This window comes from Gymnogyps californianus, chromosome 16 (genome assembly GCF_018139145.2).
Source record: "Gymnogyps californianus isolate 813 chromosome 16, ASM1813914v2, whole genome shotgun sequence".
Taxonomy (NCBI): domain Eukaryota; kingdom Metazoa; phylum Chordata; class Aves; order Accipitriformes; family Cathartidae; genus Gymnogyps; species Gymnogyps californianus.
This window is the reverse complement of record NC_059486.1, coordinates 4,777,778-4,801,214: the sequence shown is the minus strand read 5'-3', so window position 1 is coordinate 4,801,214 and position 23,437 is coordinate 4,777,778. Positions and strand designations below refer to the sequence as shown.

The 23,437-nt window shown below is 41.8% G+C and overlaps 1 protein-coding gene across 3 annotated transcripts; it reads left to right on the top strand.

Annotated features, from left to right (window-relative positions):
- The first annotated feature begins 3,741 nt into the window (after positions 1-3,741).
- PATZ1 (POZ/BTB and AT hook containing zinc finger 1) lies at positions 3,742-21,838 on the top strand. Of its 3 annotated transcripts, XM_050906616.1 has the most exons (6): positions 3,742-5,033; positions 7,441-7,504; positions 10,723-10,794; positions 13,180-13,351; positions 19,125-19,262; positions 21,175-21,838. In XM_050906616.1, the coding sequence occupies exons 1-6, from the start codon at positions 3,742-3,744 to the stop codon at positions 21,591-21,593; spliced, it is 2,157 nt and encodes a 718-aa protein (XP_050762573.1). In that variant the 3' UTR covers positions 21,594-21,838. The 3 variants fall into 3 exon arrangements, with proteins under 3 accessions (XP_050762573.1, XP_050762574.1, XP_050762575.1); XM_050906617.1 differs by lacking the exon at positions 10,723-10,794; XM_050906618.1 differs by lacking the exons at positions 10,723-10,794; positions 19,125-19,262.
- The last annotated feature ends 1,599 nt before the right edge of the window (positions 21,839-23,437 follow it).

The following is a 23,437-nucleotide window of genomic DNA, read 5'->3' as shown; positions in this document are numbered from 1 at the left end:
GTCTAATTAACATATACCCAAATATGTTTGAATAGACTCGACTGTAACACAGTCTTTTGTTACCTCCTATATTTGCAGACCAATTTAAGGTCTGCACTTCCGAGTAAGGCCAGTAGCAATTGATCTGCAGTAAAGTGAGCAATGTACAGTGTACAGTCCCAAATGGTACACACATGTTCAGAGCAAAAGAGGATTTTTAATACTATTGAAATACCAATCAAAGTGCTTCAGCAGACACCAGACAGCTGCAAAACATTTAGGGACAGCTCAGGAATTCCCATGAGCAGAAGTGAGACAGGAAATAGTGAGAAGCTGAATAAAGTAGCTGAGGAAAATGCTTTTATTTAAAAGAGAGATTAATTCAAAAGAAGTTCAGCAGATCCCAGTGCAGAAGATGTCAGAGTAAATAGATTAGGAATCATCTGAAAAGGGGAGGAAATTCTGTATGCTGAAAATGTAAATTTTTTAAATTCAAATTTAAAACTCTCTTTCACATCATCTGGGACTTTGTCTTCAAGACAGTGACTAGCTAGTTGTGATGATAAATGAGTTCAAAGGTAATCATACCTGTACGCTTACATAGTGAAGTATGGGGAAACGACATTTAGTCATCACATTAAATTTAGGGAACTTCATCTTCCAAGTCTGTTTACACTGATGAGCCAAATTTTGTCTCAGTATGGCACAAACTGCTTATTTGCAAATAGAAGAAATTTGGCTACATTGTAACAAATGCTAGTTGAATGACTCCTTTGATAGTCTTCTATTCTGAGCCAGGGTAAGTTTGGGACCAGAAAAAGTTGTAAGAAGTGGTCCTTTAAGTGTGTTGGTGAAGCCATAAGGTGGGGGAGGCCAGTATAGTAAGAGTGGAAATACTAAAAGGAGAGATCCAGCTGTTACCATGTCAGAGCGCTGAGGAGCTAAGGCGAACGGTTATGTTGGTCTCCTTGTGATTTCCTTGGGAGTGCAAGGTGCTGGTGGTCATCTTTAACGAGCATCCGGCAACTATGCAGAATATGAGCTCCCAGCGTGCTGATCTGGCGTCCTCATGGCAAGTGTGAACGGGTCACTTGCCAAGAAACAGCCATGCTTTGGGGTGAATACTTAGCTTTTACCTAAAGAAGCAGGCAGGGTGTGTTGGATGGTGCCTTTTAAACGGGAGGGTTGGAAGCTGAAACCAGAACATTCCATGGCAACTGGAGAAAGTTCTGAGGAAAGTGCAGTGAGAGCGGCAGGACCCCCCTCCCCCTGCCTAGAGGAGAGACAAAGAACAGGCAAGGAGGGAACTGAAATAGGAAGCAGGAACCATGTCAGGAGGCTGGGGACTAAAAGAAAGCAAATTAATAAACCACTGGGGGGAAAGGCGCACAACTGACCAAAGCCACTAGGAAAGATAAGCAAATTCCAGGTTCTTTAACTGCTCTCTCTGTGTGTGCATGCAGCCTGGCTAGTATTTTTAAATATAATCTTTTTCCTCACTGTAGCAAGTACAACTCTTGTGTCTGTGGCACACAAACAGACTTACAGAATGTGAGCACTGTATTATCTATATAATACGGTGTATTTGAGCTGAGTTTGTCAGCGTTGCTACCACTCAACCTCAAATTTCTAAAAATATATGTTCGTATCAGGGTGTGTGCATACATAATACAGTAATAAAAAGCTACTGGTAATATTCTGCCTGCAGTGTAAAAAGTTTCTATCAAAAGCAGGAGAAATCCAGTGTACAGGCTGAGGGCACTGTGTGGCCTTAAGTGTTAATGTAATATTGCATTTTGGAAGTTGGAAGCTTGGTGCGCTCATTTGCACATCAGTACTCAGAATGCTTTTTCAGTTCCACCGCTATTTAATTCAAGTGCTTGGTTCGAGCTCTTGGAAGGCTCTGTAGTTTGTGATGCCCTCGCATGCACTAAGTTCAGTATTTTCCACAGAATAGTTTAAGTGACGATATTGGATCGTGAATAGGTCATCCAAGGATTCTTAATTAGGCTTGATGTTACAAATGCGAAAAAGTGCCCTTGAACACTTTAAAAAGTGTCTTTAACAAAACAAAGAACTCTGTTTTGAGAGTGAGTGTGTGTGTTGGGGGGGAGGGGGGGATATTTCTTCAAAAGTAGAGAAATATTCTTCCCTGAGACAGAAAGCAAGTTTCAGCTGAAAATGAGTAATGATGATGATGTTGAAATAGAAGCTCTTCATAGAGAGACCTTGAGCACACAGGGAAGATTCAGCACTAGGACAGTCCAAGCAACCCCCGCCCGTGAATTACAGCAGTGCCTTTAGGACTGTTTAACCTAGGGCCTGGGGAAGGCTAACTTCAGGGGAGCGGGAGCCTTGCAGCGCTGGAGCGTGGGGTGCGCTGGGTGCCGTGGGAAACCCCGGGCAGCACGAGGCTCAGCGGGGCGGCAGAGTTTCCCCAACATGGAGGCAGGCACTCGGGGTTGTGCAATTGCCCGTGCCTCCTGCAGCCCCCGGCCCGCGGGTACCGTTTCTCCCAGCTGCTCCCCGAGGGGAGGGCATTTTTGCACTGGAAGAATTCCCGCTGTACTCCTTCCCTCCCCCACAATGCCGGCGCCTCGCTCTTTTAGTCAGGCTGAGAGTTGATCCTAGTACTGGGGGGTGGGGGTGAGAAATGCAATGAAAGACCGGGGGGAGGCCGCTCTGCTCTGCAGCCCCTGGCCCCTCTGGGATGGGCTCTCCTCGGGCGAGGCGAGGAGGTGGGGGCCGCTCTGCGCCTCTGCAGCTCCGGGAGGCTTTGCATTGGACGATTTGTGCCTGGGGAGGGGGGGAGGTTGCCTGCAGCCCCCCCCCCCCCCCCGCCGGCCCCTCCTCCTCTCTCCAGCGGGAGGGGGGGCTGGGGGCGAGCTGCAGCCCGGATATTTGGGGGAGGGGGCGAGCACAGCCCCCCCGCCCCCGTGTGCCGCGGGCGGGGGCCTCGCTGCCGGCTCGGCATTGGAGGATCGGTGCTGGGGAAGGGGGAGACTGCAGCCCCCAGCCCCCGCGGGCGGGCGGGGTGGGGGCCGGCCTGCTGGCTCTGGCTGCTCTTGCATTGGCGGATGCGGGGAGGGAGGGGGGCAGGAAGCGGGGGGGCAGGGGGGAGCCCGAGTGGCTGGAGGGGGGGTCTCTATGAATAGGGTGGGGGTCTTCTCGGCCAAAGAAGAGAGGAAAGTTTGCGGCGCCGGTGGTGCGGGTGCAGCGAAGCGGGCCGGGCCCGGACCGGAGCCGGCGGCGGCGGCGCTTGGTCGGGGAGCAGCAGCCGGGGGCCCCCGCTGGATTTTTGTAGGGGGGGTGGTATCGCCCCCTCCTTCTCCTCCCCCCAGGGGTGAAAGTGCAAGAGGAAGTGCAGCCGCTGCCATCTTTCCTCCGCTCCAAACACACAGGGACGGACGGAGCCGGCAGCCCGGAGCCGCAGCCGCCGGAGCCCCCTCCCTCCCGGCTCGCTGCAGCCGCGCCGCGCACGCCCCTTCCCGCGGCGGCCTCCGCGGCCGCAGCGCCTCGTGGCGGCCGGGCCCGGGCGGAGCTCGCGCGCCGGCGGCCGCGGCGGCCCCGCGCGGCGCGCGCCCCTCCGCCGCCCGAGCCTTTTGTCTCGCCCCCCCCGCAGTCCCCTCGCGCTGTGCAGGGAGCGCAGCGCGCGCCGCCGCCGTCGGCCCGGACAGGGGCGGGGAGGAGGAGGCGGCGCGCGCCGCCGGGCGGCCTGAGAGCGCGCGCCCCCTGCGGGCGCCAGCGGGGCGGCGCAGCCCTATGGAGCGGGTGAGTGAGGCCGCCGCCTGCGGCCCCTCGTCGGGCTGCTACACGTACCAGGTGAGCCGGCACAGCGCCGACATGCTGCACAGCCTCAACCAGCAGCGCAAGAACGGCGGCCGCTTCTGCGACGTGCTCCTGCGCGTGGGCGACGAGAGCTTCCCGGCGCACCGGGCGGTGCTGGCCGCTTGCAGCGAGTACTTCGAGTCGGTGTTCAGCGCGCAGCTGGGCGACGGGGCAGGTGGCGGCGGCGGCGGCGGCGCGGAGGGGGGCGCAACGGAGGCGGCGGCGGCCGGCGGGGCTGCGGCGGCGGCCGGCGGGGCCCCCGGGGGCGGGCGGGAGCTGGAGATGCACACCATCAGCTCCAAGGTGTTCGGAGACATCCTGGACTTCGCCTACACGTCGCGCATCGTGGTGCGGCTGGAGAGCTTCCCGGAGCTCATGACAGCTGCCAAGTTCCTGCTGATGCGCTCTGTGATTGACATCTGCCAGGAGGTCATCAAGCAGTCCAATGTGCAGATCCTCGTGCCACCCGCACGCCCCGACATTATGCTCTTCCGTCCGGGGGCTGCTGACCTCGGCTTCCCTCTTGACATGACCAACGGTGCCACTTTGGCACCCAATGGCAATGGCATTGCTGGTATGCCTGAAGACGAGGCCACGCGGGCTGCACTCACTGCTGCGCAGTCCTCCCTACCTGTTCTGCAGGGTGTGGACCGCCTGCCCATGGTGGCGGGACCTCTGTCCCCACCACTGCTGGCCTCACCCTTCCAGAATGTTGCTGCTAGTGCCCCCACTTTAAGCACCAAGAGGGGCAGAGGGCGTCCCCGTAAAGCCAATCTCTTGGACTCCATGATGTTTGGTACCCCAGGGGGCCTGCGAGAGGCTGGTATCCTGCCTTGTGGCCTCTGTGGGAAAGTATTTACGGATGCTAATCGTCTTCGTCAGCATGAGGCTCAACATGGGGTGACAAGCTTACAGCTGGGCTACATAGACATCCCACCCCCAAGACTGGGTGAAAATGGTGTCCCTGGTCAGGATGACCCCGATGCGCCCCGAAAAAGAAGCAGGACGAGGAAACAGGTGGCCTGTGAGATCTGTGGCAAGATTTTTCGGGACGTGTACCACCTGAATCGGCACAAGCTGTCACACTCTGGTGAGAAGCCTTACTCTTGTCCAGTGTGTGGCTTACGGTTCAAGCGGAAAGACAGGATGTCCTATCATGTTCGATCTCACGATGGCTCTGTGGGAAAGCCCTACATCTGCCAGAGCTGTGGAAAAGGCTTTTCCAGGTAAGAGAGTACTTATAAGGGCCATAGACACAAACGGAGACCTAGGAAGTTGTCTTTCCTGTCCCTTGGGAAACAAGAACAATTTGTACTTAGGATAGTTTGACTGTTCCACTTTAAAATGTCTCGAGAAATGAGACTTCCATCATTTCTGCTGGGATGCTATTCTAGAGTCTCTTGAAAGGGTTTAAAAGTAATTAAGACATAGAACTGGGAGTCAGCTGGCTTCTGGGTAACATTCCCAGCTTTGTCCCAGGCTTGGTGTATGCGTGTCCTTGGGCAAATCAGTTAGTCTCTCCCTCAAATGACTCTTCTGTGAAATGGGTATTGAAATAATTACCTACCTCACATAAGTGTCTTGAGACTACTGATTTGTAGGTAGTTTGAAGGTGCTGTTGAAGTGCAAAATATTAATACATCTCAAGATTATTATTTTTCTCGTATCCATTTTAAATTTTCTTTTTCTTAACTTCCCTTCATTTCTCTTAGTTCGTAATGTTTTTTATCACCCAAATGTGAAGGAAGAGGTGAGATTTCAAAGGCTGCAGCATCAAGTATCTTTTAATACATGATCTTTGTGTCCTTTGGGTTTACATCCTTCTGAAGGGGATCCTGTTTCTGCCCTGCAACATACGTAAGATCTGTGCATTTAATGTTGCTGATTTTTTGTTGTCGCTGTTTGTGGGAGTTAATTTAATAAGTAGTTTGATACACGTAGTCGTTTTAGTGGTATCTTATAGCCTGAGTTAATGAATTTGAAACTTTTTTGGAAGTTTGATGCTCTCTTTGAGACTAGAAGTAGTGGGGGGAGGGGGATGCGTGCACTCTGTGTTACTTTTGTAGCAGCAGTCGGTTTTTTACAGCAGTTGATTTGCTCTAACAGGAGGGAAGGAATCGAGATATGAAAACAAATCAAAAGGCTACTAGCCTATATAAATGTAGGAATTGTGCCCCTGCTAGCTCTCTTTTTGATAGAGGGACTTTTTGTTACTGAAATAAATTAAGAAAATGTAGACTTTTTTTTTTTTTTTAAATCAGCAATAATTAGGGATGCATCTTCATAAGGACTGCAGATTTAGTGATGGAAAGTCATAAAATGAAAATTTCATCTGTGGCTAGAAGTGAAAGTATTTTTCTTATTATAGTGCTACCTGGGATCATCTGCCAATTTTTATTATTTTTATTCACACTTAAAGATTTCTGCTGTTGCTGTATGAAAGGTTTTTGTCAACAAGGGAAAGTGAAAGATACATGTTGAGTTCTCATTTTTCCCAGTAAGTTAATGTGAACAGGCACGAATGCTGTTATAAAAGTAAACAATAAAAATGTCTACACATCTTTGTAAAATCAAAGTATGAATGCAAAGTAGAGACTCCTTCTTTTAAGTTTCAGTATTCAGTCGTAGGAACAGCCAAAGGAAGTTGGAAGCGTGATGTCTAATTTTAGTATCCTTTCCTTCATTCAGTAGCGCAGCACGTGAGGTTGCTAGGCTTGAGGTACCTAGAAGGACCCCCAACCAGTCTTTCTGGTTACACCGCTCCAGCCCACTTGCTGGAGCATCAGGTTTAACAGCCTGACTGCAAAGTTCAGTCTATTTTCTGTCTGCAGTGTGTGAATTCCATCCTGCGCTTTCTCATTGGTGCAGCTGGAAAGTTGGGGGAGGAGAGGGTGGAGAACTTGTTTCCAAGCAGTTTTGGCCTCATACAATGAAAAGCTTTCTTCCAACTAGGAGAAACTCCCACCAGGAAAATCTGCAGCTATTCAGTCCTCTCTTCTTCAAAGTAGGCTTTACTGATTGTGAAGAATGGTCTAACTTTTTTTCAGTAATAATTTGCTCTTCCATTGCACCTTCTAGTTGGGACCTTCAGAGCACTTTATTTGTATTAATGCAGTCTCCCCACCAAGTTGTGAGTTAGGACAGTATTTTTTCATCTTGCTGGTGGAAAATGTGTCACAGCAACAGAGTTTAGAGTCATTCTTTTTGCACAGAGGTGCTTAAAGTTGGCTTCTTACATCTGTGTTTGGGACATAAACCAAAAGGGTCTGATTTTCAAATATTCAGCAACTGTAAATCAAAGTGCCCTGATTGTCAAGATCTAAATAGGATTTTGGAAGGGGACATGCAGGCTTGAAAATTGTAGCTTGTATTTCCTGTTTTCTCTGATCATTCAGTCATAATTTCTTCCTGAGAAAATGCTGCCTTTTTAGCAAGTTGGAGAGGGTGCTTGTCAAGGTAGAGTCCCAGTTGTTGGTGATCTGGTTCTTGGAAAGTTAAATATCACTACATTTGTAATTTGTAATAATCCACCACTGGGATGTTGGTTTTTGGTTTGTTTTTTTTTTTTGGTTAAAATTGTAAGTTTATTTTTAGTATTTGTTTTAAGTGTGCTTATGTGTATTTTCTTTTAAGGCCAGACCACTTGAATGGGCACATCAAACAGGTGCATACCTCAGAGAGACCTCACAAATGTCAGGTAGGAGCTGGAAGGGTTTAGACTGATAATCTTTGGCATTGCATTTGTGTGTGCAGACAATTATGAAGTATCAGTAAAAATACCATGTATGTGTGAATTGGGATAAATGTTTGTAAATAACAGTGTTCAACAGTGACAGCTGCTTTACATCCCTCCCATCCCCCAGCCCCTTGTGTCATCTAGAGCTTTGGTCCTCCTGCCTCCCTCCCCTTCTACCAAATGTTCTTCCTTACTGCTCTATCCCAGTCTCACCCTGGATCTCTTACCCAGCCACCTTGTCTCTGGGCTTAGAGTCAATGTCACCGATGATTCTCTCCACACCACCCCCCCACCCCCCTTTTTTTTATTGTAGTTGTTGCCAACAGGAGGCTCCAATGCTGACTTCTTTTTTTTTTTTTTTTTTTTAGAATAATTTCAAATAAAATTGGTTAATTATCATAACTTGCCAAGATGCTCTTTTTTTTGTCACATAGCCTTCAGAACATTGCACTGAGCAAAATTGGAAGCTTTTTTTTATCTCAGGAAGAATATAAATAACAGCATCACAGTATCCTTTGTAATACAATGTCATAATGTTGTATATAGTTTTTTACAGTTAATAAATTATTCATTAGGGTTTGAAAGATTAAATCAAGAAAGATATTTTGTAATTCATTTGTAGAGAGATTTAAAAGGTGCCTGGAAGTATTAATTAAAACCAAAGCTGAGAATCAGCTTCCACTATCACCCACTGCCTTCACATAGTTGTTGGGCAAACTTTTAAAACATTGGTTGGGCTAACAATCTTCATGCTTGGTCTCTGAAGAAAGATTTATTTATTTAAAGAAAATTGGAGCAAGATAATTTTCATTTTCTTTGAAGATAGTGAAGGTTAGAGGATTTTTGTCTTCTAAAATTTTTAACCACATTTTATGAACCTAGTCAATCCTACATGACTGCTGCCTTCTGATCTGCGTTTTTTTCCCATCTCTTGACACACCTATCCTATGTTTCCTCCAAACTGTGAGAGTTTTGAAACATTTTCCAACTTTAATAATCCAGTGAACAGTTTTTCAGACATATAGAGCCATCTAAAGGTTTCCGTTGACCTCCGTGTGATCTGTGGAAGCCCAGCACCTTTGAAAATCAGGCCATAGAGCCTTCACATTGATTTAACTGTCTATCCTATATAAAGCCTTAGATTGGTTTAAGCTTCTTAAGGTGATTTAGGGTTAGAGATTTATATAAATTGGAAAATTCCACTCATAAAAAGACTTCACAATTTGGGGATAACAAGGGATCTGGGTGGATGAACTGAAGATGACTACAAATTTTTTGCATAAGCATGTATTTGTGTGCAAGTATGAAAATGAATGTTTAGGTCCCACATAAACAGAAACCTGTCAGTCTTTTGCCAGTTGATATCAAGGTTACTGAATGAACACAGTTTATGAATAACATTGATAGACACGAATTGTCCTTTGCCAGCTGATGCCTGATAATTTTTTTATAGTTTTCTGATTGATTTAAGAATATTAAATATAAACTCTATAAGTGTGAATCAGAGAATACACTAAGAGCTAGAAAGTAAAGAAATATGGAAGCTAAGGTTGTACAGCCAAGCTCAACTCCATCTCCTTGCACACATGTATTTTGTGATAGCAATTTCTAAGAACAGTCTTTCTGATTGTGTTGTCTAAAGTGCCATAATACTGTATGCACTGTTCATTTCAGTTAAAAGGTGTAGGCTATAGGTTACAAGCATCAGGACAGAGCTGAGGTTGTCCTTCAGCCTTGGTTTGTAAATATGCACAGATCTGATATATGTGGTACAAACCACGGAGGGGATGCTATCATGCTGAAAATTTGCTTCAAATCTGAAAGCTGATGTATAAAGTTCTCCTTGTGATTATCTCATAACAAGCAACACTTCTGTTCCATGATGTGTATCTAAACACAGAATCTGGCCACAAAGAAAGAAAAAAGCTTAATATTGGCATGTTGTTTCCCCATTTTCCATTCTCTTTTTCCATTGATTTTGTTTGGCAAATTAGCGTCCCATGAGAGTAGCCTGAACAGCATTGAGCATCCTTTGTGAATCTGTTGAGTTCCTGTTGAAAATTCCTGTTATTGTCATGCTTTGTTTATGTTTACTGCAAAAGAGAAGTACTGTCAGTAAACAGAAAAGCTTTCCAGAATCCTGTGTGGTAATGGCATTCTTGGAAGTTGTGCTCTGTTATGATTTAAACAAAATCCACTGGCCATTTACCTGAGCCCTCATGTATCTTTGCAAACTGGTAGATATCTAATGGTTTGTTGATGTGGCATCATGTTACATTTTGGACTACCAAAACAAAAGCGTGAAGGTGTCAGCCCAACTTCAGAATAAATAAAATGAAACTATGAGAAGCAGGACAATTGTAAGCTGAACATCACTGCAACAGCTATAGTTTTCAGTGCTCAGCATGTAATCCTGCACTCATCCCCCTAAAATGATGGCTGTGCTTCACAGATATTTGAAAAACTGTCCTAAATTCCAGCACCTGTAGCACCTGATGTGAGACAAAGACCTGATTCCAGCTTTTTCATTACTGTTAAAATAGACTCAGAATAGGGAAGGCCTCCACGGAGCCAAGGCCGCTGAGAAATCTGATCCAAGAAGTTGCTTTGGTGTCCAGACAAGACGCCAAATGGCACTCTGGATCTTTTCCCCTGGATTGTTGCACTGGTGATTTGGTTTGGGGTTTTCTGGGGGGGGGTGGGGGGGTGGGGGTGTGTGTGTTTGTTTTTGTTTTTGTTTTTTTTTAATCTGACAGTTGAGTTCTGGATGTAGGAGAAGGGGTAAGTCAGTTTTCTGGCCATAATGGGATAGCTCAGTTTGCTGACTCGTCATGGGAAGGGGTGAAGCTGGGTTGTTGGCTTTTGAGTGTGAATGGTATGAAAGTTAGGCTGCAGTTTGGGAGGAAATGGTGATCTGAAAATTTGTGGACACAAAAGAACAAGGGGAGAAAACAGAAGTTTGCTTCTTCTCAGAGACAAGAGACAGGTTGTTCTTCTGGCAATTTAAATAAAAAAGAGAAAAATGCAGGTTAAATTAAAGCACAACTTTTGACAAAGAAAAAGATCTATTTATTTAAGTAAACCTAAAATTGGCATCCCAAGTCCAGTGCTTTTCCCATTGATTTCAATGCAGAATGAGTTTCTTCCTGTCCTAATTTCTCTTACTTCCTGCCTATTAGCAGGAAAATGGCAGCCACCATGGAATAAGCTCAGAGACATCCACATCCATAGAAAAGTTGAAACTTCAAGAGGTATTTCTTAAACAATGTTTTTTAAACTTTATATATATTCTTTTTGATCTATTTATATACCTGTGCAATGTTTGATAGGAAAGCACTGGAGAGTTTTCTTCTATGATTAACAATTAATGATAAATACTTAGCACTCATTTAGCACTTCACATCTTTTGTAAAATAAAACTTTTTTTTTTTTTTGCTCTGTACCTTTTATAAATATTAACTATTTGAATATTAACTTTGGGGTTTTCTTTAAACCTAGTCCTGTCTCCCATTGTTATGATTCAGCTAAACTGGTTCTTGCTTTCTCCACTGGACTTAATTTTTTTTTTTTTTTAAGCTTCTTCGCAGATATATTTACTATATAGCTTATCCAAAGGTGAACTTTGCACAACTCAGCAGCAAGAGTGAGAAATCAAACACAGAAATGATTATATTGCCTTTCCCTAAGCTTTCAACTTGATAAGTTCGATATGGGACAGATACGGTTTTACTTCTGGCATCCCTGTATTTATGTGATTTGTCTCTGGTCTGCTTCATCAACTAATGCACTCCCAATGCTTTTGTATGGACGCTTACTGTGGCTCAACATTTTCAGACTTATTGATGATGGATCTCTTGGCTGTCATCCTTGATTGTCTAGTTATATATCTTTAGTTGCTATCCAACAGATTGATTAGTATCAGTGCTGGAATCCTGCCTTAAATGAGTGTTTACCTCTAAGAACATTTTAGTAAGTGAAAGCTGCACCTGTTTTGCTCAGCGCTGTGTACTGAGATTTCAAATGAAGAGAAATCTTTCATGTTCAAGAATTTGCCTCTTAATCTTCACTAGTTGTAATTTATGAATCTTTGGCTGGTGAGCTTAGTTAAACTGTGTGTATTGCAGAAATCCAGATAATTTTACTGTTGTCTTTTTAAGTTCATTAAGTCCTGATCCTCTGAGGTGCTAAGTCTTGTGCTTGCTGCAGAGTAGCCTCAGCTCTGTGGGAGTTTACCATACTTAAACATCTCATAGGATCGAATGAGTGTAAAGCCTGTTGAAATTGATAGGTACTTTTCAGCTGCCTTCAATGTTTTTTGCATTAAGCTCTTGATTAACTAAATTATATAAAATGATATGGGTTATCCTCTTCTGTATTATCAATTTTACTTATTTGAAGTTATAATTTTGTAATTTTACTGGGATTGTTACTTCAACAAGTCTATCTCTATTGAAACAGTTGTTTAATTACACACTGATATTTGAAAAGACAGGATATATCCAGTTCCCAAGTCACTTAATAGCCTCATATTATCTCTTAGGGGGTTCTGGTTATACATCTTAAAACTGCGTTATTTTATATAAAGGTGGTACAAACGAAACACTGTACACTCTTGAATGTCACTGCTGCCCACTTGGTCTGGTCATTCTAACGTATGTTTGCTTTTGTTTTTCCTCTCGCACTTGTGAGCAATGGTTTCAGACTATAACAACTTGTACAGTGTATTGCTGGTGATTTATTTTCCTTCACATGTTAGAGATAGAGCAAGCCTTTCAGAACTGGCAAACTGTTGTAATAGGCTGTATACATAGTCTGCATGCCTGCCAATTGCTGTGATTATAAAAATGGGAGGGAGCCTTCGCTCATCATATGGATTACATCTGGGAAGTGGGCAAGTAGGATCAATATTATCTTATGCCAAATCAAGCTTGTTTCATGGTAGTAAGTGGAATATGATACCTTGATCAGGGGTAAGTTATAAACAGATTACAGTGTCATCAGTTATTTTGATACCTGCTCAGTTCTGAGGCTTCACTTCTACAATTTGTCTGCACTGCTACTGTGGATACCAGGATGGCTCTTTTACTGTCTTTCATCACATTCTCATCCCAGCCAGTTCTCTGATGCTTTGTTTGTATGTCTTCATAGTCCAAAGGGATTCTGTGTACTGAAGTTAGATTGATCAGATCAAAGAGTAAAATTTAGGAAGATGACAGACAGGACATATGAGTGGTCTAAAGTGATTGTAATGGCTCAGTGAAATGGCAGAACTTACTGTAAATGGAATGAAGTGGTTTGTGCTATTTCTTTTGTTAAATATTACTTAAAGTTTTAATGTCTTCATCCTCAGAGAGGAGCTAAGGCCTTACAACTCTATCTTGATTTAAGTTTTACTGTCTGTAGTATGTTAGAGCTGTTTTCTTGCTTTCTTAATTCTTTTGAGTAGTAACATCACATCTTGTACAGTGTGTTGGTGATCTGAATTTTTTATTTGTGCGAAAATGGCTTGTGCATCATGTCATTTGTGTGTTTGCACAGGATCTAAGGTATTTACTCTAAAGAATACTAAATATATTCGACAATATCAGTGCTTTTAGCAGAGTTGATGAGTCATATGGTTCTCATTATACCTGCAGACTTGTAATGCTTCCTTTGCCACTCGTGACCGACTGCGCTCACACCTAGCATGTCATGAAGACAAAGTTCCATGCCAGGTGTGTGGGAAGTACTTGCGAGCAGCATATATGGCAGATCATTTGAAGAAACATAGTGAAGGACCAAGCAATTTCTGCACTATCTGTAACCGAGGTAATGAAGAAACTGTTTTTTTATTTCAGTGGGATGGGACAACACTAGAGGGAAGCTGTAAGGCTACATGACTCTGTCTGCAACAGGAGGAGGTTATACCATACATGTATACATATTCTTGGTTTTTCTTATTGAATACTTAACCTTGAAACTGATGGAGCTATAGGTCTGGCCTTTTTACATGGCTGATAGTTCCTGAAGAAACTTGGTTTAAATCTGAAGCAAATTGTTTCTAGACAGTTTTAAGAATTTTATTTGCTAAATAGCCAGATCCCTATAAAATAACCATGATATGTTGCCTTACCGCTATTCACCATACCCTTTTTTTTTTTCCTATACCTAGTTAGACTTGAGTCCTTGCAATCAGTTTGGAAGAAGAATCTTTGAAATACACACCAAGTTGAAAATTATACACTGTACATAAAAAAATCTACATTATGTTATCAGTCTTGCTTAACCTCCTGGTGCAGCAGTAGAGTCAAGCTGCTTCTCCCTCTTAACCCAAGAAATCGCTTTGTATTAACGTACATTTCTAAAACAAATTTTGTAAAGAGCACTAGAAATGTGCTTTACCTTTATTTTTACAAATACAGCTTTTCATAGAATCATAGAATATCTGGAGTTGGAAGGGACCCATAAAGAGCATCGAGTCCAACTCCCTGCTCCTCGCAGGACTACCTAAAACTAAACCATATGACTAAGAGCTTTTGAAGCTTTTCCATCTGTTTGTGGTACTCTTCAATTGGAGAGTTTTGTAAATTCAGGCTTTGTGGGATGTAAGGCAAGCTGGAAAAATAATTTTCACTTACTGGTGTCTTTTTTTTTTGAATGATTAATACACACCTTCAAAATATATTGTTGGCTCATGCAGGCGTACATACCTAGTAAGTGTAGGAAGAGGTTGCTGCTGTGTTTTGGGATCTTGTTTTTTCTGATGAGTCATTTTTTTATGATGTGTGTTCCCTTTTCTAATTTAAGAGGTGAAATCTTTTGAGAGAATAAAGCTGTTCTGTATGTAATGTGAGGACTGTACAGGGAGCTTTTGGATGACTAGGAGTTGATGCATAATGAGAGACATTAAATTGCAAGGGAGGTATTTCCAGTAGTTGAACGGTCTGTTAGGTCCTGAAAGTGATGTTCACAGTTTGAGTGGAAAAGGCATGCGGGTTGAAGATCTTCAGATTCGGAAGCTCCAGGTAGATGGTACGAAATGAAGCTTGGCCTCCTTTTCAGCTGAAGGACTATCTTCTGAAAAACTGCTTAAGCTTATCCCCATTTTCTTTGTGGTAACAACATGGAAGACGCTATCAAAGATTCAGGTGCTACCCTGTTTTCCTTCAGTTGAACATGGTGCCAAACAGAAACTCATATGGGTTGGGAGGAATTGTCTTGTTTCCAAGATTTGTAAGCTTGAGTTTCAACTTAACTACCACTGGATGTCACTGCAGCTCTTTCGAAATTCAGCCAGCATGACAAAGACAGATCTGGCATTCAAACAATGAAATGACTAAATGGTTTATTCACGTTTTACAGGTTTAAATGTACAGTGGAAATTTAAATAAAATATACACTTCTCTGTAGAAGGATAGGGAACATGTTGTACAGCAAACTTTAAGCAACTACTTTCTTCTTACAGTTTGTGTATTTCATATGTATTGTCAGAATTTAGTCTGCTGTGAATTTCAGTTTACATCAGCACTTAGAAAACGTAATTAAACTGGTGAATTATTGTTAAATATCTACCCAGTGTCAAAATTCATAGGAAAGGGAAGTTACAGACTGGATTTGTCAAACAACTGTGTTATGAACTCATTGTTATATGCCGTGAATTTTGATTATAGATTTATGATCCATGACAGCAGAATTTTTAATCCAAAGTGTTCTAGAATCAAATTATAATGTTCAGTGTTTTAAATAGATATCTTTTAAATTGTAGAGCCTGGCAAGATGAAGTCTAGTGGAAAATTTCTGGATTAGAACATCTATTTGATAGACATTGGTGCAGTCAGAAGCTACGCACCGTTCCCCCAGCTGCGATTGTGCCGTGGCTATGGTGCTTGTGCAATGGGAGTTTGTTTTATTCTTCCCTCAGCTAACGTGCTGGTGTATATTTTAATTGGAACTTAGCTAGTTCTGGGTATAGTAATTGTCAAGCTCTGGATATAGTAATTGTCAAGCAAGAATGCTCAGGCTGCTTGTAGAGAGAATTTTGGATGTTGGCCCACCAAAAACAAAAAAAAAGTGGATGAAAAGGTGACTCTTACACAGCTGAACATATCCTAGTGTTAAAGACAGAGCTTAGAATCACTCAATTGATCCCATCAGACTGAGGGCTTTTCTGTGGAACTTAATCAAATTTATGTTCGTTTAAAAGTTTAATGGATTTAGGAGATGGGGAACTCAGTACCTGACTGAAAGCAGTAGCCACTGGTTTGCCATGTCATGCATGTACCCATTTGCTGATTTTATTTATTTATTTGTTTGTTTGTTTGTTTATTTTACAAAGTGGCAGTATAATGTCCAAAAATTACCATCTGTGATTTGATGTTTTTTCCAGGTTATTTTCTTACTTAGGGTCTTTATGCTTAGAATAATTATGGAAGCAATTAAATCTTGTTAAACCAGGGAAGCTGTGCAATTTTTTTTTTTCCTGGAATTTTCTGTTTGGGTTTTTTTTTTTAAGAATTCATCTAAAATGTGCTTATGAAAACTAATCCTCAATCCTCACATTTTAAGACAAATTCTCTTTGATCAGTTTAAATAAAAGAGACCTGCTCCTGCTTTGTTGTTATATAATCTTCTGTTAGCATCCTTAGGAACTTTATTTGCTCGTGTGGACTTTTTCAAAGAACATAAGAGATTAATGACTTTGACAAGTCTAGAATTGGTACCTTGTAATAACATGCACAACTCAGAAGATTCATTTTCTGCTTCAGACACATATGCATTGTTTGTTTCACAGAAATCAAATGAATTAGGAGAAGGAATTTTTTTTACCATAAGATGAATTCTTGTATATTTCATGGTGGATACAGAGTTGATTAAAGCAAGACACATTCTCCAGATGTTCCAGCTAAATCCAAATTAGAATTTTTGAAAAAGGAACATCCTGCGATTATTTCTATAGTCTGTCTCCTTATAGATGTTATCTAAGAGATCAAGGGATAGGTCCCATTTATATAAAGCAGATCATTTCCTCTCTATGCATATTTTAAATGTTGGTTCCTCTAGTATGAAGAAATAATCTGCTCTGCAAAGCTGAGAAATGTATATGGGTAGAGCAATAAATACATTCCTTCTTTGTAAAAGACTTCCACTTTATCCTCTGCATTAGCCTGACTTTGTTTTTAAAGAGATTTTTAAAAGTAAAGGATTATTGTCTATGAATCCCCCATCTTCCTAGGACAGGCATTCATAATTAAGGTCTGGTGGAAAAAAAAAAAAGGCCAGTGCTAAGTGCTTCAGAAACAAATTAGGATAAAACCAACAAAAAAATCATCTCACTTTAAACAGTCTCCTATGAAGCAGTTGGCATTCTTACTGCTTTGGTGGAAGTTGATGACTCACACATTCATCTGCCAAGTGCATAAAGGGGAGCTAACACATTTGCAGGCAGTTTTCATTATATAAAACAATGTACTCTAGAAATGGAATCGCAGAGCTCAGAAAAAATATTGTATAGCAGAGATTACAACTTCAGATTTTCCTGTGTCAATTGTAGTATAGAAAAACACTGAATACCTGTATGTAGTCCTTTTTTAATGGTTAGCAGTGAGATTTTAATGCATTGCTGCATAAAGAGGCTCATCTCAGCATGCATGTGGTTATTAGAGACATGTATGAAATAAGGGAAGTACCTTGTAGTTGGAAGTATCACCATTGTATCTGTACATTGTGTCCTTTACCAGGCAAACACTGGTTCTTTCCATGTCTACATTGAATTTTTGGTATTTGGAAAAATATATTCTCTTGTGGCCCAGTGAGATATTCAGTACAGCATTTTGTGTCTGAGGGTAGGTCTTGCATTGTTTCGGAGGATAATATCCTTACATTAATTCCCTGGATGTCTTGGCCTAGGTGATTCTGCTCCATTGTATTTTGAGAGTCATACGTTCTTGGTTTCTTCAGTTGTGATGTATCTACTTTCTGTACTTTTATCTTCAACTCCGGGGTCTACAGTAACTCTCTCTTGTTCATTCTCAGTAACCTGCCCTTTTTCCCCTTCAGCAGGTTGCTGTGGAGTTCTGTCTTGCTCTGCAGGTCCTGTATATATAATTCTTAATAATCCCTGAATACTCTTTGATCCTGGCTTCTAAGAAAAGTCTGGGTAGAGGGGTATTCTGTTGGGTAGGCACAGGAAATTTTAGTGTAAAGCCGCATTCATTATGAAATTCAGCACCTGAAACTAACAGCTGCTGTCAGAAAATCCACCCCAGAGAGGTCTGCCAGTATTGGTTTTGCAGCCTTCCTAATACATTATTATATATCATCAAATGTAAATGCAGTTATATCACTATAAAAATGGCTTTACAGTAGTATATCTATTCATATTTAAACTGAAGCATTGGTATGAAAGTTCTCTTGCAAGGGCTTGTGCTGTAAATGCTGTATTGGTTTAAAAAAAATCTAGGTCTTGGGTTTTCTCTATCCAGAAAGGAACTTGGAACTCTGTGTCTGTGACAGTGAAACTTGTGTTGTGTTCTCAGTTGTTAAAGGAAAATGTTTCTAACATGGAAGTGCCATAATATTCTGTTCAAAATATAATAGAAAATTAAGATGGTTGTTGATAGGCTTACCTGTGTAGGAAGTCTTTAAAACTCTGTCCTCCTTGTGCCTTGTATATGGTCCAAAAGTACTAGTACTAATTGCATATCTTATTAAAATTGAATTTAAAAACATTCCAAAGTATATGTGAGATAATTTATTGCATTAAAGGAAAAGGCCATATTTGTGAGACTTCAAAAACAATTTTTAAAAGCACATGCACAAATGTAAAAAACTGTTTTGTTCAAAAATCAGTTGTTTGTAATATATGTTTTTAATTTCAGTGGTTTGGGCTTACAGATCAGAACTAATAGAAATATTGCAATTTCATTTTAATTTTTTTTTTGTTAACTGCAGACAAAATATGTATGTTTTTTAAAACTCAGGATGAGCTGAATGGAGGAAATGTTTTTCAAAAATTACTATAGAACAAAATTGTATACCTTAGAAACTCAGTAGTTTTAGCTTTCTGCCTTCTAGAAGTCACTATAAATGCTAGAAACCTAAGGAGAAAGCACACTAAATACCAAAGAGGGGTGTTACTAAATGGCATTCCTTCAAATCTTAACAGCATAAAATAAACTAATTTGAACTATGTTCCAAAGTATTATCAGATGATGAAGGCATTTTTAATTAAAATAAATAAAGCAGTACAAAAATGGTGAAGAGACATGGGTGCCTTTTTGTATCATGTCTCTTCTGCCTTTTTTTCCAGAAAGTTTCATGTCATCTGCTAGGTTTGCTTACATAGGATTTGTTTCTCAAGGAGGCTGTTCTTTCATCATGACTTCCAAAAAGCAAATGAAGTCTAATGAAAGGTATGCATTGTATTCATTGCCTGATTATGTCTAGGAATCCTACTTGAACATGTTGTAGGTAACCAGAAATCAAGCTAGTATAATGGCAACTTGTAATAGGGAGTAGGAGCAAGAGAAAGATGAAAAGAACAGGGAAGGCAGATGTGTGTCTTTGCTGGTGGCAGGATCTCATCTCCTTTTATCTTGTTTAGGTTTCTCCTCTGCCTCCTACTTAAAGGTCCATGTTAAAACCCACCACGGTGTTCCCCTTCCCCAGGTCTCCAGGCACCAGGAGTCCATCCCGAATGGGGGAGCAGCGTTCCACTGCGTCAGGACCTATGGCATCAAAGGCAAGCGACTTGCTGCTCTGCACCGTGCTGCTCTGTGCAGAACTTTGTGTTGTGGGATGTTGGGCTGGGCATGAGAAAGGGGAGGGAGGAAGGACAGGGAAGATACTGGAGAGAAGCTTAGGGAGATGCAGAGAAATTACATAGCATCACATAGTATGTAATATGTGTCCTTGGATAGCCAATTTAACAGGTCTGGGGGAAGGAGGTGGACATGTAAGGGTACGTGAATTTTTGGCAGCTTCTTTGAAGAGAGAAATCTTTTTCAATCTTTCTTAGAGATTGAAAAAGCCATGTTACTTCATCTTGACCATCTTCCGAGGAGCAGTCAGTATTTGAATTTTGCCTGAGGGGTGCAGATCCTTGACGGTTCCTTAATCCCACTGTACTTGAATCTCATGTCAGTCAAACCATGTTTCTGATTTCCGGTGAAGGAAGGGGGAGCCACAGAATGCAGTTCATAAAGATTCTTGAGCGGTGAAAGCAATGTTCATCCTCAGGTTGATGAGGAGCCATGCAACTGTCTGTAGCTAAACTTACACTTTTTAATGCTGTTGTTGGGGAGGAGAGGTGGAGGGTGATAATAGTACTGTTACTTTTTTTTGTTTTTTAACCTGCATTTAACTTGGGGGGGAGGGGGGAAGATATTGTAAGAATAGCTAAAGAGTATTTAACTTCTGAATATGTAAAGCTGTGTGTTAATCTATGTAGAATAGCTTGCTTTTTGCTTCTTGGTTTGAGCTGTCAGTATTCCTGGTGAAGCTGAAACATCAGAAAATTCTTCAAAACCATGGTTGTCCCAAAAAGTTACATTTTTTTCTTGCCCAGGAGAACACAGCAGGCTGGGTTAAACAAAGTCTGTGCCAGCGGAAAGCTACAGTTGTGTAATTTTTTTCTGTTGAAGTCCTGATAGAGTTACTACAGAAGCCCTTTGGTTTTGGGTGGTGTGCTGACTTAACAAGAGATTTACTCCAGCTCAGTGGTGTATTGATTTCATGCTTATCCTGTTTGGTTTGTAATGCCGAGTCCAGAGCAAATCTGTCTTTTGGGTTGTGCCAAGTGGTTCTTTGGTCTTTTAGAGTTAATAGTAGATACAGCTTATTTGTATTCAGAGACTTGTTTAGGGAGTACGTCTGGGTTTCCCACGCTCATTCATACGTGCTGAGCAAAAAGTGTCGACAAACTTTCTTGGCATACTGCCAGAGGATAATGGGGAACACTCTAAACATACCAATGGCTTTGCCAGGATATGTATCCAAATGACTTAAAATAGTGTCCCTAACCCCTCTCCTGTTTCACACTACAGTATTTGAAGATGGAACAATTTTAGATTCTGAAGTTCACTTCTAACAGTGTTGCACTTAACTTGTAAAAAAGAGTTCCTCAAGACTAAATGCAATTGCACTTCTTAAATTGCAGTAGCTCACTGATGTTTTGCTGAGTATTTCCAGGTTTCTTCACATCTTGCTGCAGCCTGTTATACTTCATTAGGTTTCTAGGCTCTCCCCCACAGTATAAACAATACTTCAGAAGTGTGGGAGTGAACTGTGCAGTTAAAAACTCATTGTTAGGTCCATCCTTTTGTAGTGCCTGAGGTGTAAACGTTGTGAGACATCTTTGAGATTCAAAAAAGTGTTATATAAACCAGAGATCCATTATGGTTGCATTCAGTATCATGCCAAATCCATAATAAAAACCTGCATGTTGCTCTGATAGTAGCCCAGTGGTTTGTAAAGAGGACCTATGGTCAAGGGCTTTAGAATATGAGGGATTGCGACGTTAAGTGTGTATCATTCTGTCATGCCAGTCATTAATGAAATCAGGTGGTAACCAATATAATCTATTTTAATGCATGTTAAATACTTTTTTGGGGAGATAAGATTCTGAAAACTTCTCTCTTTTCTTTTTCCCATAGAAGGCCAGAAATGTTCACATTCGGACCCGATTGAGAGTTCTGATTCATACGGAGACCTCTCTGACACCAGTGACCTCAAGACTCCTGAGAAACAGAGCACCAATGGGTCCTTCTCGTGTGACATGGCAGTCAGCAAAAACAAAATGGAGACGGAAGGAGAGAAGAAGTACCCTTGCCCTGAATGTGGCAGCTTTTTCAGATCAAAGTCTTATCTGAACAAACACATACAGAAAGTTCACGTCAGGGCCCTTGGTGGCCCATTGGGGGACCTCGGTCCTGCTCTAGGATCCCCCTTTTCACCCCAACAGAACATGTCTCTCCTGGAGTCATTTGGGTTTCAGATCGTCCAGTCAGCATTTGCATCATCCCTAGTGGATCCAGAGGTCGACCAGCAACCAATGGGGCCAGAGGGGAAATGAGATCAGTTTGATCTTAACAAAGCAAAGCAGCAGTCTGGTTATAATGATAAGATGCTGTGAATGAAAGAGGAAATAATGAAATTTGGTTCTATAGCTGAGAATTTTTTATTCATTTTAGCTTCCCTCTTTGTCTCATGCCCTACCCCACCTTTAAACCTTCACTGGGGAGAGGGAGAAAATGCTTCTTAGCTGATAAATTACAGAAGATGGTGACCTTGAATAGGAGACATGACCTAAAACACCAAATGGAGCTTTAGAGGCTGCTGCTGGTGTTTTGTCATGATCTTCTAGAATAAACAAAAGTTGCCAGCACTGATCTGAGAATTAGACAGTCCTAGTGACCGAGGCACCTGGGGAGCTACAGCTACAGGGAGCTATGCTTTTGTTCTCTCTCTATTCCCCACCTTCCCTAACCTACCCCAGAAAAACAGTAAGTTTTAAAAACAGACCCATTATTGACCCATTACTGAATATAACATTAAGTAAAATGCCCCATGGTACCTGGCAGGTTACAATGCAGTTCTCCTTTTAAAAACAGAAAAATTTAAAGAAGGTGAGAGAATTTGAACCCCTTCTGCCATTTGTGAGGCTGTGAGTGCTGCAGCAGGACTGAACTGCTGAGAAAAATCACCATTCAGAACAGGTTGTTTTTGTTACTTTTAACCATTAAACTTGCTGTCAGGTTTTTAATTCTCTATTATTATTATTTTAGGACCTGTTGTAGTGAATTGCTACTGAAAAGCCAGTCTAAGGCGATACACAGAGCACTCTTAAAGCAGCAGTCACATTAGGGTTAGTATTAATTTTTTTTTTTAGATGTACCATAATTAATAACTTGGCTAGTTGATTGTTTTAAGTCTATGAAAGAAATAGTTTTATGAAAAAAAAAAAGAAAAAAAAAAAGGAAGGAAAAATACCATTGCAGTCTGGTTGACTGGTGCTCATTTTTCATGTGGGGACCTAGGGTATAAACACGATCAGCTATCGGGTTAACACTATGTACCACTGACTTGTTTAGTGTGAATAAACCCAGGGGTTCACAGAGTGATTTTGGTTTAATTGGATTGGACTCTATTAAAGAAGTTAGTATGTTACTTTGCATCCCCTCGTTTTGTCTGGTTTTTGAGCAATTTAGCCACCTGTCCAAAAGGTGTGCAAATGAGAACCAGTAAATAAGACATTAATCCCACTCTACACTGTACTGTAGTCTCAGTGAGCTGGGCTTTTTGGCTACAGGCATGCTCTCCTGATCTGCCTCTGGTCAGGTTTGCAAAAGCCAGTCTTACTCCTTTCTTTTCCAGAGAAGAAGGGTTTCTACTGTAAGAGACGGGAATTGCAAACAGCATATCTCTGAAAAAGAACTGATTGCAAAATGCAAAGAAGTTGGGCTCTAGGGTGTTGGAGGTTCCATTTAATCTGAAAATATCACTTGTGCAGAAATAACGTCCTTTCTTGACCCTCCCTTTCCTCCCATGTAACTTGTCAAGGTCTTATGTACCAAATCCAGGTATAAATGTTGTTTAACACAGGGTTAGGAGTTAGGAATACTCTGAGTTATAATTATGGTTCTGCTGTTGATGCTCAAGGTCACACAGGACAGCTCCCTGAATTTATTCCTTAATTTCCCACCTGTGAAGAGTTCTCTCTACATTACAATTGTTGTGAGGGTTAATGAGCAAAGGTTTAAGCAGTGATTTGGTAAACTAAGTTGCTATGTGTACTGAATGTTTCTAGAAGGGCTACTCTGAAGAGCCCAAGTCCCACACCAAACTTGCATTCTATGAAACGATAGCTGTCTCCATCATTAATACGGTGCTGGAGCAGGACAGACCACCTCAGACCAG